At 40.7% G+C, this 14154-nt stretch overlaps 1 protein-coding gene across 2 annotated transcripts; it reads left to right on the top strand.

The window, feature by feature from the left end:
• Positions 1-605: 605 nt before the first annotated feature.
• Positions 606-10094, top strand: LOC106815938 (protein phosphatase 1 regulatory subunit 42-like). 2 transcript variants are annotated; one of them, XM_014820470.1, is made up of 8 exons: positions 606-722; positions 4405-4564; positions 5050-5219; positions 6092-6230; positions 6834-7065; positions 7789-7920; positions 8562-8736; positions 8949-10094. In XM_014820470.1, exons 2-8 carry the CDS (start codon positions 4427-4429, stop codon positions 9010-9012), a joined length of 1050 nt encoding a protein of 349 aa, XP_014675956.1. In that variant the 5' UTR covers positions 606-722; positions 4405-4426; the 3' UTR covers positions 9013-10094. The 2 variants fall into 2 exon arrangements, with proteins under 2 accessions (XP_014675956.1, XP_014675955.1); XM_014820469.1 differs by having other exon boundaries at positions 6831-7065.
• The last annotated feature ends 4060 nt before the right edge of the window (positions 10095-14154 follow it).

Raw genomic sequence — 14154 nt, 5'->3', positions numbered from 1 at the left:
GCCTACAATTGCTGCTTAATTGTTAATGTTATCATAAGTAGGCCTAGTTTTTTCAACTTTTACAAAGTTAAACGCCTCGATTATAGGTGCATTTTATATATATGCCTGGGTAATTTTCTATGCAGTACCGGTACTCTCTGACTTAAAGGGTTCTATCAATAGCGATAACATTGGGATAAACTAGGCTGATTTTTCTGGGAAATTTCCTATCTTTTTAGGAAAGACAATGATAGCTGAATTATCATGAATAGAATTGCTGCTATCCGGCGAGAATATCAAGCAGATAAACCCACTGATCTCTACTCTACTATAGTATAGTAGAGATCAGTGGATAAACCCCGTTAAAAACCCGTCCGCATATAGAAAGCTGTTCGTTCTTATTACCATAGAATAAGGACATTCCTCGTGCACGATCGCTAACGTGCGCTGATGCAGGGCAGATCACTAATTAAATAACAACTCTTTGGTTAGCTGGTAATAAGATATCTATTTTGGTCTATGTACCAGGCATGACAGGCATCGGGAGTGAGAAATAGTGTCATTTCATTTCTGTTATAGTCAAGAGATGGCACTGCCAAAACAAGTGAGCGGCCTATGAAATAACATTTGTTTACATCTGAGAAATACATTGTCATTGATCCACGGAACACTGTACTGAGAATAAAGAGAAAATATTCTGTTCTCATGTTTACTTAATAGCTGGGAACGGACGATATATTCATGTATGTTTTATTCTGTTTTCAGCAACATGTTTGTCATTTTCATATGCCAGGAAATGCGCGATGTTTTATTGATTTTTGAACATTGACAGTGTTACACTGACTGAGTCATCTCACAAAATAATGCCAAATAAACACGAAATGTATTTACTAACAAAGTCATAATGTTTCACTACTCTCTTTAGCCTATTATTAGTAATAACTTTCTGTAAATGCTGTTCAAATGCTCCTCTGCAACACATATAATATAGGTGTCACTATAGTACGCCTCTGTGCATAAACAACAAAATTTACCTGATTTACCTGATTCCACCCCTCACCTGTAGGTTTGGAGTGGATCGAAGGGTAGGAAGACTACGGACTGACAGTCTTGTATAAACCCCAATCCTTACATATTCACCCACATGGTTTTTGAACGAGTTAATTGATTTAGCTTGTACTGCTTCTTCTGACAGGTTATTCCAGTGATTTATTACTCTAAAACTGAAAAAAAATGTTTTCTTAACTCTAGTCGTGCACGCGGAGTGAACAATTTGAGGCTATGGCCACGAGTACTTACTTCTACTTCTACTTCTACTTCTACTTCTACTTATACTTCTACTTCTACTTCTACTTCTATACTGGACAGTCTGTAAGGGATAAACGTCCAGGGCTATAGCTAGCCATGGGGTGTGACCTAGCTTGGGTACAGCCAGGTAGTTAGCCTTTTTTAGCCGAATGGCACTGTTGTATTCCGATCTTGTAAAGAATTTCGTAGGGTCAATTAATTTGTAGCCATTCATTAGTTTGAAAGTTTTAATGTGGTCTCCTCTTACTCTTAGTCTTCTCTGTTCTAGTGTTATAAATATAAGTTCTAGTTTCTCTAGTCTTTGTTCATAGGAAAAATGACGAATTTCTGGAATCATACGTGACATCCTTCTTTGCACCTTTTCCAGTAACACTATATCTTTTTGCAAATAGGGATTCCATGATTGGACAGCATATTTAAGGGGAGTTCTAACAAGTGATTTGTAAAGCTGAAGGATGATTTTTTTTGTCTTTATATGTTATAGTTCTATTGATGATTCCCAGTATTTTGTTCGCTTTACTGGCAGCTATGGCCGATGGTCTACTATGGCTGCCCTGATGTGACTTTCTAACACTTTACATATTATAGAGGTTAGACTAACTGGTCTATAATTGCTGGCTAAGCTGCGCTTTCCTTTCTTAAAGATTGGAGTCACATTAGCATTTCTCCAGTCATCAGGTACCACACCATCATTCATGGAGCTTTCAAAGCTTTTTGAGATTGGAGTTGCAGCTTCTTTTGCTACTTCTCTAATGACATTTGGCACTATGTTGTCTATGCCAGGAGCTTTATTTGGTTTAACATTGGAGAAACTTTTGTGTATTGCATCTTCAGATGGAAGTATTTTGCTGAGTTAGGGTTGGGTTTGAGTTGAACTGGTTTGGGTAAATTGATGGTGTCTTCGTCTGTGAATACTGAAGTGAAAAAACTTCAGTAGTTTAGCTGCTTCTGTGTTGTCTGTTATAGTGTTGCCATCAAAATTTATGAGAGGACCAACTCTGTCTTTTGTCTTCAGCTTAGATCTAGTGTAGGCATAGAATGATTTAGTGTCATATTTGATATTCTCAGCAAGTTTCTTTTCAAAGCTTTTTTTGGCATGTCTTATCTCTTTGGTAGCTGCGTTAAGTGCTGATCTGTATGCAGTGTAATCTTGATGGTTTTTGGACTGCTGGTATTTTTTCCAAAACTTGTGTTTTTTAGTCCTTGCATTAAAGTGATTAAACGCTTGTTTAGTTATCCATTTTGGTTTGTTGTTTGCTATACTTCTTTTCTTTGGTACAAATTTGTCTACAGCATCATGGAAGATGTTCTTGAATGTTGTCCAATTTTCGTTTGTAGAGTTTCCTTCAAAGCACTTGTCCCAGTCCATGTTTGAAAAGCATGATCTCATTCCTGCATAGTCTGCTTTGTTATAGTCAAAAATTAGTTTATCTTGTACCTCGATTTCAATAGAAGATATCAGGTCCTATTTGACAATTGAATGGTCACTGTTACCAAGCTGTTCGTCTAGAAAGCAAAATTGTAGAAGCATTGCCGTAAAATTCGCACAAGCTGGCTTCGTTTCACACAATCCCAACAAAAACACACAACCAACAGCCTCCATTCTGATAGGCAGATAGCTATGCGTAGCTAAATGTTAACTTACACTTGTTCAAATTATAATTTTGCCAACTTGTACTGCATACTCTACCCAGATGTCTGGTGAATTTCTGCGGCAAACTCGCTTCGCCAAAATGTAAATGTGAGCAAGTGCCTGTTTATTATCTGAAACTCCCTAACTGTGCTACTCGATTGTTTGGCCAATGAATGTTTATCTACCTTTTATCTGTTACTAGTAACAATTCCACATAAGTACCTTTCAAATGCTTTTCTGCAACACGGTTTTAATGCACGCACCCCACTGTTCATAAACTCGCAGAAAGATAAAAATGCTGTTTGCCCCATTTTCCATTTCCATTTTTATATAAACAGGATTTATGGGGAATTATTACTAGTAACAGGCAAAAGAGAGTGGCTTACACTCAGCTTTCATGAGCTGCCACTAATTCGTGATGAAGTAATGTAATATGATTATCATTGTACGTTAGGGCTGTAACGATACACTCGCGTATTCGGTGCACCGAATATTGTTGTTGGGCGATACGTAGGCCCCCTATTTGTTATTCGCGTCATCATTATTCGAATACTGACAAATATAAATAATATAAATATAGAACCTACTTGAAAAAAAAATTTTTAACCTGCAATTCTACGCCGATTTGCTCGAATTCTGAATGTTGTTTGCAGCTTTCCCCGTAAACGCACCTAGACTGGTATCCGTCCCTTCTCACACGTCGAGAAAGCCGTGACGTGTATTTTACTATCCCGTGTAACTCATCCCATATCGAGCGTGCGAGAAGGGACGGATACTAAGGTAACAGGGTTGCAGCGGTATACCGGTATTGCGATATTATCGCGGTGTAGTATTTTAGAATTATCATTCCGTAACCAGCTCAATACCGCGGTTTTCTTGTTGACATGTGATATACACGTGTACAGTGATGTCACGAAAATCGGACACAGCCATGCTTGTTTTTCCAGCCATGTGTGCGGCAGCGGCGCCTTTGATAGAAGTACGGGGCTCGATCGATCGCGAGTGCGTAGCGCGTTTCACTAACGTCCACTAAAAGTTGTTCGTTAACGGAAGAAAGTTTTCCGGAGGCATAGTGGACAACACACGCGCGCGCGCGCGCGCGCGCGAGCACACATACGCACGCACCCACACACACACACACACACACACAGTCACACACACACGAACGCGCTTACACGCAGACACACATACGCATTTTAATGTGAGTCTGCTAAAATACGTCTGCTAAAACACCTTAGGAGCCAGGGCATGATTGCGCGCCATTCTATCGTTAACATAAAGCATTTTTGTTCATTCATATATATAAACCTATATATCTTTTATTCCTTGGTAGTTTTTACAGCTTCAACAAGTGAGTAGTCGTATTCGTCAAATATTCGTATTTGCATGCATATATCGTGATACGTATCGTATTCGTGACCTAGTGTATTTGTTACAGCCCTAGTGTACGTTATATATTTATGCTTTTTCTCTTTCAACTTTAGGTTAACATTATTTTGAGAAATCATGGTACATCTGACTACAGATGTCATAAGCAAAGGTCTGTTGTTGAGACATCAGAAATGGAGCAGTGATGAAGAGAAGGAGAAGCTTTTGAGTAAGCTAACGCATATATATGCTCATGGCAAAAATATCGATGTGATTGTAAGTATATTAACAAGTTAACAAATTGCCCAAATAATAGTGATTCGCCAAAATAATTGGAGAAATATACCATATCATGCAAACATTGAAACCAGATCCTATTTTTAATAAATAATTTAATATTCAGTTGTTAAAGATTGTTACCTCATACTTTGCTTGTATTATAAGCATTTCAATTGGCTTTTATGTCTTTAGTCAATATCATCGGTGTTTGTTTTTTAATGACATTTGAGGGTTTATAGACATTTGAGGGTATTATTCACTCCTGATCTAAGTTACCAACATTGATATCAAAAACAACAAAGGGTTTAAAGTTCGAGTAGTTGAGCCTCTTGATCTCCTAGAATGGAGTTAAATAGTAAATTAGATAGTATATGACCCAGCACTCATGTTAAATTTGACCATTGAAACAATGTCATATTCTATTCAATATAGGGGTCAGTATACTATAACTCTAGCCCTAACCATTAAACAATTTTTTTCAGGATCCGATTCCTGAATGCAGGAATGTGTCGGTTATCTATCTATATGACAATAGCATTAACTGCTTAGAAAACCTGCAACACTTTGATAGCAAGCTCACGCATCTCTATCTGCACGATAACAAGTTGAGCAAGATTGATAACCTGTCAACTCTGAGGCATCTCAAAAAGCTGTACGTAGTACTAAATGACTGTGGAACTTTTAATGCAAGAGTGAACAACCGTGAAATTCTACCTAACATCTCACATCATTGTCTTCTGTAGAATTATTCAACATTATTGCTGCTGCCAAATCAGCTAAGATGGGCCAAATATGCTTACTTAATTATGGTTGGTTCTTCAAGTCAGATGACTTTGTGACCATCAGTGTATATCTTTGTGTGTACCAAGAATCAGATTTGTTTCTAAAGTCGGGTGAACGTTTTGCGAAGATTAAGAAGATCAATGTACACAGGGACAGTCCTCATTTTTAGCTCACCTTGACATCGTCATCGAACATCGTATATTATACCGACTCATAAATTGGGTACCCAAATTCAATAACACAAATTAAATATCATGTGACATACCAAAGTTTTTAATATATTCTCAGACTGGTTAGAAATTATTTTTAATGTAACTATTAAATTTTTATGTTGCTATAAAAATCTTCAGCAGTTAAATTTAACAAATTTTCAATGTGACGCCCACAAGACTGCATGCTGTTGCATTGTCCTTCCTCAAAAGACAAATGCCAGTACAGTTGTAACGTGAAGTATACATTATTCAGGGGAGAATTAAATCAAATGTATCACACAAATAACTTATTCCTTTCCAAATTCAACGTGTATGTCTGTGCATCGGTTGTGTTTGTGAAAACAGTGCATTTGGGTAAATGAAGATGATGCGGTGTTCTATTTCATATTTTGCCCCTCCATCACCTTTATAATAGTTTCCCTACCCCTAGATATACTCATGTACACTTACTTATGTACTCTTATTACTCTATCTACTCTTATGTACTATTATTACTCATGTACTCTTAACTTATATACATCTGCTGCAGCTATCTTGGATACAATCAGATTACGGTCGTGGAGGGTTTGGAGAATTTAACAAACCTAACAGAGTTGCATGTTGAATCCCAGAGACTAGCACCTGGTGAAACCTTGTTACTTGACCCTAGAAGTCTACGGGCTATTGCAGTAAGTATTCGAGCACATTAGTTTAAATGTCTAAGCTGTAGCTAGGGTAGTTGGAAAACAGAGCTGGCAGACTCTGTAGTCATTGGTTTGGCACTAGTATTTTTCTAGCATTGTTCCTATATATATTAGCTGGGACTGTTCCCACATCTGCATATTTCTATCTGCTTCCAATGAATTTATTATCCTTGCATCTCTCACCATTTGGTCACCGTCATCTCTCGTCATCTTTCTGTTTCTCTTTCACTGTCTCCCATTGTCCCTCCCCCTGTCTCTCTCTCTCTCTCTCTCTCTCTCTCTCTCTTTCTCTCTCTCTCTCTTTCTTGTCATCTCTTTCTCCCTCGTCATCTCTCTCTCTCTCTCTCTCTCTTTTCTTTTCCTTTCTCTCTCTTTCTCGTCATCTCTTTCTCTCTCTCTCATCATCTCTCATCGCCTCTCTCCCCCTCTCTCTTCCATCATTTCCTTGACTCTTTCATTCATCATTTCTTTGACTCTATTTCATCATTTCCTTGACTCTCTCTTTCTCTCTGTCTTTCTCTCTTTTTTCTCACTCTCTCACCATCTCTCATCATCATCTCTTTCTTTCTTCACTATTGTCACTAGGAGAGCCTGCAGGTGTTGAACTTAGCTGGTGACCAGCTGCAGGCGATCAGCGACCTTGCCGTGCTCTCCTGTCTCACACAGCTGCTCGCCGCACACAACGACCTCGCTGACTTGCGCTCCGTCACAGACGTCGTCACGCAGCTGCCGTGCCTGCGCGTGCTGCACCTCGAGGGAAACCCCGTGTGCCGGCAGAAGAAGTACCGGGAGAGCATCATCGTGGCCGGCGATGCACTCGGTAAGAGAGTGGAAGTATTGGTCGGAGAAACGGCGGGTGAATGTGAGTGGAGTCGTGGTGGTGGGTGGTAGGGGTGTTCGGAGGAAGGGAGTTTGGAAGCAGTTGTGGAGGAGGTGGTGGAAGTGGTAGTGGGAGCTGATGGGAAGAGCAGTGGGAGGAGGTGGAAAGGCTTTTGGAAGGTGTGGGAGAGAGGTTGTAGAAGAGATTGTGACAGGGTTGGGAAAGGAGGAATGGAAGCGCTGGTGGGAGGGGTGGATGAGTTATGAAGCTTATAATATGTAATTAGCTTAAAATATGTCTTATAAGCTTATAATATGTAATTAGATTAGGTGAGAGAAATGGTAAGTTGTGGGAGAAGGGATGAAATGGGTGAAACATTAGCGATAGGATGGTGAGAGACATAGATAGAAGGGTGGAATGGCTTGTGGGTAGGTGGTAATAGGGTAGTGGGCAAGGCACAGTGTTGGTCACGATGACTCCCAATTATAAAATGGTCTCAAAAAGCTTTCCAAACTTGTTCGAAATGTGCATGTTTTGGTGAATACAAAGGTTCTAAGACATTTTATCGTTGCTCTAGAGTCTAGACAATTGCTGTTGCTCAAGCAGTAACGGTAAGTATCGTAAAAGTGGCGAAAACACAGGATTTGGCTCGAAAATATGGTTACTGCAGTTGTGTTGATGGTAGCATGTTATGCAAGCTGTGACCTATGCATGTGTTCATAGAATCTCTTGATGATAAAGAAGTGACTACCACCTCTCGTCAGTTTCTCAAGAACTGGGTGGCAAATAAGGAAATGCAGAAGAGCAGGGCTGATCTGGTGCGAAGAAATACACTGCCTGCGCTTAACTATGATGGTGAGGCATGTACATGACTATAACATGGAAGATTTTCAAGGGGTGGAGGTTTATAAAAATGGTGATGTTACTCGTTTCTTCGCTACATGAAGACATAACTGGAGGGATCTTTCAAGCTAATAGAATCAAAATAGACTCCTAGTATGTATAATAGGTGGGCAGCAATTTTGCCCGGAAACCTATTGTCATGTATTCAATTGCTGTGTAGTATGCATGCATTGCAATAGCTTCTAGTTTCACGATCTCTAACTGAAATGTTATGCATAATATAAAGTCATGAATATATACATATATGTATATGTATATATATATATATATATATATATATATACAAGATATGTTAATAGTTTGTATGTATATGTTTATGTAAATTGCATAAAATACATACAATGTATACATATACTTTGTGTAGATATATTTTTGCATATTTCTTATGCATTGTACATTGTAAAAATCCTTGTTGTAGTTTTAGTGTCATGTAAATGAACGTGTTTCCATGCAATATCTATATAAAGTAGAACTACTTGCTATTAGTAAATCGCCTATAATTTTCTTATATTCTTCTATTGTTAAATAATAACTATAATATGGATTTCAGTAATAATATGCATAGTAGTGAGACAGTTGTTGATATTTCTCAGGGCATTCATACGAGGGTAGTTTACCTAAGTTCACCACATCGAAAGGATCCGTCCTAGGTGGCAGCAGCAGTTATATGATGCCAGCCTTTCCTAGCCGACAGCGAGATTCCGTGCTCATCCGATCAGCCCAGTCTGCTCGGAAGGCACATGGAAGCTTCAGCATGGATCCTTCTGTGTAAGATTTCTTTATATTGTTATACTTGATCATCTCTTGTGTTGGTGTACGTTTTATATTGAACTACACTGTTTATTAACTAAATAGTGATACATGAGACGAAGGAAGCATATGAGCTTTATACATTCTTTTACTATATGTATGTATGTATTATTATTGTTATCCGGAATATTGTTAATGGGCAAGTGCTATTCTTTCCACCTATTTTTCAGATTTCGATTTGGGGGAGACCTCACCAAGGAACCAGGAATTTGTCAGTCGGAAGGTGTGCTATGAGGGACATGCAAGTAGCTATCTAGTGCTGCCAGCAATAGGGTTATGCCTGTGGTATGATATGATACTTTCATACTAGGTATTTTCTTTTTACACATGATTGTGCTATCATATTGGTTCTCCTAGCACGCGATAATGGTGTAATACCACAATTGAGGGTTTCCATTGGACTGTGACCAGGGCCGAATACTGTCATACTATTATTACAAGTTAACTGTCCTAAGCAGCCTACTTCTGTATGCCAATAATCCAAAGTGGAGACCAAAGAACTAGTACATTGCCCTTGACATGAATAATTTCAAAGCTGCAATTGTTCAACCTTTAAATTACATGTCGGTGCGTCACCTGGTCAGTCGTTTCAATAGTATATCAGTATGGTTCTATGTGTTTGATGAATTACTGGTTAATCGTATAGTATATTGATGCAGTAGCCAATATATTACTTGCTGTTTTTGGTATCAGTGTTTTCACGTGATGCATTTATGACAATGTTTTTACGTCATACTTGCTACATTCCAATCAACTATATTCAGCATGTAAAAACTGTCACATGCAACATAAGGATTAAAACAGTTAATATCTGCACTTCCTGCAAACTTGTATAATAATAACTATCGAATCCAAGTTTATGTCATTATTCTCGTTATGTCGTTTACTCTTGAATTCGTTTTTAAAAGTTTTTTTTCCATCAATAATAATTTCTAGTATATGTGACTGATGAGCTTTCTATATCTAAACGTAGGGGTTTCCTCCCTTGCCTTTCTCTTCTTCTGTCAGTGATCTGTAAATTCATGACTTTCCATGCATTGAGCGTACTTATTAACTTTCACTTTTTTTGCGTGGAAAACATACATTGCCGTCGAATGAGAATACCAACAACGAATAAGCATGTTTATGCATGGTTACTCAAGTATTCTCATGGTTTGTCTGAGCGTTTTTACATATTTGATGAGCACCATTTCCATAGTGCTCGGCTAGTCTGCGCCAAATTATGTATGTGATACATTATGCCGTCCACTTGCGTTGTTTACATTTGACCCAATTTGCTTTTCATCTGAATAAATATAATCTTGCTCAAAGATCTACTGCGCATCTTCGTATTTATATTCGTATTTAGTCTTATACGTTGAATCGTACGTACATTCTCGTAGCAAACCAGTCTTGCTAAAAAAGTTACTGTTTTGTGGCAAATACGCTAAATAGCAGTCATGCTGTGAAGGTACTACAGTAGATGTACAAGTGCGTTAACATGTGCAATGAACTAAAACCCACTGTTGCAATGTTTTACGTGAACGATGTGAAACCATGAGCTCGTTAATATTCTGTCGTAACTCGTAAGTATCACAAGATAATTAGATTGTGCGACGCCAGCTTTAATTTCACCTCCCTTTGACACGCCTTTACACGCCGCTTATCGAAATTGATTAGGGATTAATAATATTAAAGGAAGCTTAGTACTCTATTAGACACCAACTGGACAATTTGAGAATAAATAATGGCATACAACACGTGGAGAGCCTGTTGCCTCTGCTAGAAATCGTGGAGATACATAGCTTAAGCATGCATCTATAACATATTATCAGTGAATAATAGAGATCTATATTATTCACTCCTGATATTATACAATGTTCTAGGTAGCTGGTTTAGTGCGTTTATATATTGCTACAAAAGTCCATGGTGCATAAAAAAGTAATGTAATCCGACGTACCATTTCGGGCGGGTGAGTGACAGCACTCCTGGACTGCTATATGGTATAGGTAATGTATAATGTGTGTGTGTGTGTGTGTGTGTGTGTGTGTGTGTGTGCGTGCGTGCGTGCGTGCGTGCGTGCGTGCGTGCGCGCGCGTGTGTGCGTGCGTGCGCGTGTATCTCTCTCCGTGTGTGTGTGTGCGTGCGTGCGTGCGTGCGTGCGTGCTTACGTGTGCAAGTAAGTATATACTATACGTACAAACATAAACACCTACGGTATATATTTACATCGTTTTAATAGGTATCTATACAATACAAAACTTGAATATAAAATCTTGTTAATTAAAGTACGTTAACAACATCATATGGTCAGTCGTGTGCACAAGATCCATTAAACTTGTGATACTTTTCAAACATGACTCAATCTCAAACGACGGAAGATTTTATAACAGCGAACCATAATTATTTACAGCATAAGTGAAAAGAGCGAGGCAAGATTCTCTCTCCTCGTAAAGCAAAGCGCGTTCACGCATATTTTGCGCTCAGCAATTGTACTACGTGTGTTTCCCACTACGGATCATCTCACCTTGCACTCCTTCTCGTGCTTCAGCGTGAAGTTGTCCAGGAATGTAAAGAGCAGCTTGCGCGATGGCGTGATCCAGCGCTCCACCGTCCACCTGTCCATGAACACGTCCTTCTTCAGCTTAAAGCTGGCATTCTCCAGCAGCACAAAGTGACCGTGAGATTCGACCTCCGGAATCGACACTGGCCCCTGGTTGGTGCGGAACACCTCGGTCTTGGACGTCGACGTCGGCTTGATCTCGTCCCAGGAGACCGTCAGTGCACTCTCCTTACGCTTCGGTCGTCTAGGCGTCGGTTTCGGCGGCGGCGCTGCAAGATGTGACATCCGCGATGCAAAGATTACCTTTACTCAAAAGAAATTGTGTGGGACAAGTTGACCAACTGGAGCTGCTTCATAAAAACTGCAATACACTGTAGTCTGTGTAAGTATTACAGCCAATACTATAGTACTAGTAGTAGTACTGCTGGAACATACCCTGGGTACGGTCCGGTATAGCCGGAACGTACCCTGGTACTATCTCAATATTCCGACCCGTACCCTCGCCTACTCCACTAACGAGTCTAGGGAGTCGCCTACGCCTACTCCCTAACCCTAACCATATCAGAATAGTTATCGCATGGGGCAGGGTAGCGTTCCGGTATATACCGGACCGTACCCAGGGTAGGTCTATGTTCCGGCAGTGCCCTGGGGGACATAGACCCTATGAGCACTAGTACTAGTGGCAGTGTAGCAAATACGGAATAGTGTGAAGTAGATCTACAAAGTACAATCTTTCAATTTCCACGAGTAGGCCTAGTTGGATAAACCAGATTGGAAGGAGACTGTGGAAAGTATAATACTAATAGGCAATGCAGCATTATAATAACAAAAATTACGTTATTATTCTTACCGACATTTAAGTATATGCATTTGATTCTGGAAACCAGATCCAGAGACAGAGCGAGGTGATGGGGTGATGGAACGCGTGGTTGACATGATGAATACTCGGAGTCGTAATCGCTCGCGTTTTCACCGTCACTTGTACCTGTGCGAGCTTTCACACAACACAATTCATACAAAAATGGACTACCAGCAAAGAAAATAAAATTGGGTTGGTTCATTCTAACTCTTATGTCTCTAGAGAGTAGTAATACTATTACTAGTATAGTTGTTATAATCAATAAGTTGAATAACATTTATGGATCGTCTGCACAGTCTGTGGTCTGCATGCCTGAAGTCCGCAGGTTCAGTAGACTGGTACACTGTACTTTGTTACACCAATTCGTAGCCTAATGTTAAGAGACAGGAAACCATATATAACACCAGTCTATGGCTCTCGCGAGACATGCGAGAGAAGACAACACCAACTATAAACCAATGTGCGAACTAGTAACAACCTGAGAACAATATATATACATTGTATATATGTACAATCATAGGCGCCGGAAGTGGGGAGGCAGGGGGAGCGGCCGCCCCTCCAATCCAAAAAGTGGGGGGGGGCAAAACCAAAAAGCCCTCCCCCAAAAAGAAGAGTGAGAAAGAAAAAATAAAATTTATGAGCTAAGACTTGTTAATTCTAACGTTCAAAAACTAATTTATACATCCATTTTAAGTTTTCGCTGCGCGCTTTGCGTGATTGACGCTCACGTCGCACACACGCGCTCATGCACACACGCCGCACACACGCGCTCACGCACACACGCCGCACACACGCGCTTAAGCACACACGCCGCACACACGCGCTCACGCACACACGCCGCACACACGCGCTCACGCACACACGCCGCACACACGCGCTCACGCACGCGCTAACGCACACACNATATATATATCTGATTCAGTGCCTATTGCCCGACGCGTAGCTCACTATGTTCCTGAGCAATCGGCTGGTCACTCCATCTATATCGGCATGCACTTGCTTTGAGATGGTGTGGTCATGTCTCGTAGAAAACTGTGGACGGCGCGAAACACCGAAATGCGCTGCATAGCCGTGTAGGTGAGTGGCAGCGCCACCGTGGTCGTACCGACGCCGCGGGTGCCCGCGGTCGTACTTGAGACTCGGGCGGTTGTAGTAGTCGAGGCCGGTGGCGTCGTCTGGTACTGACCTGTGGTCGTAGCTGATGAGCTGAGCACCGAGGCTGGGGACCCCACGGTTCAAGGTCACGTACCCGGCGTACGCGCCGTCTCTCTGCCGATGCCCTGCAGAGTAACTGTCTGTAGCCGGCGGTGGTTCCGTGGACAGATATTTCGGCGGTGCCGGCGTCGCGTAACTGGAAAGGAAATCCGCGCGAGTGACAAGAATGCTCCTCATTAATTAATCTCATTGCCATTGAGTCTGGTGCGATTTCATGATTCTGATTCCGAGTGATATCAGCTAAGTCGTGAGCATATTCCTACGGAGCTGGGCAAAAATTTTCAAGAAATAAATCACATGGGTTGGGCTGAATGAATAATTGCGTGTTTGTATTTTGTAATTGTTTTTGTAAATTGTAATTTTGTTCCATTATTTAATAGATTTTATTTTCGGATTACTTGAAATTAATTAATTAATTATTACCTAAGCTTATTTTTTATATTGCTCCAAAATCTACGGGTGGGCAGCTGCCCCTCTTGCCCCCAGAGGCAACGGCCCAGGACACGGTGCAGGACCGCGTTGCGGTATAATGCAGCGGAAGGAGGGTGGGCCCGGACATGTATCAGCTGATGGACGAGTACGAACGGATGGTAAAGCTTCCCAGCAGCATTGTTTGTGATTCGTGCAGCAGATTTTATGCGGGAACAGATTCGAGCAGTTGAACTTTCGTCTGTCTGCACACTGACTATCTGACATGAACACCCGGCAAGGCATTTCCGTGCACCTGAGAGCCCAACAAATATGTAATAAGAACCATGCA

The sequence above is a fragment of the Priapulus caudatus genome, unplaced genomic scaffold, assembly GCF_000485595.1.
Source record: "Priapulus caudatus unplaced genomic scaffold, Priapulus_caudatus-5.0.1 Scaffold1242, whole genome shotgun sequence".
NCBI classification, from domain to species: Eukaryota; Metazoa; Priapulida; class Priapulimorpha; order Priapulimorphida; family Priapulidae; genus Priapulus; species Priapulus caudatus.
This window is presented reverse-complemented; position numbering and strand designations above follow the sequence as displayed.

What these genes read in the sequence shown, in the direction of transcription:
- LOC106815938 (XM_014820469.1), top strand. Translation starts at nt 4,427, where the DNA reads ATGGTACATCTGACTACAGATGTCATAAGCAAAGGTCTGTTGTTGAGA. An exon ending in GCAAAAATATCGATGTGATT is followed by an intron (nt 4,565 to 5,049) that starts GTAAGTATATTA and finishes AATTTTTTTCAG; the next exon opens with GATCCGATTCCTGAATGCAG. An exon ending in GAAGTCTACGGGCTATTGCA is followed by an intron (nt 6,231 to 6,830) that starts GTAAGTATTCGA and finishes TATTGTCACTAG; the next exon opens with GAGAGCCTGCAGGTGTTGAA.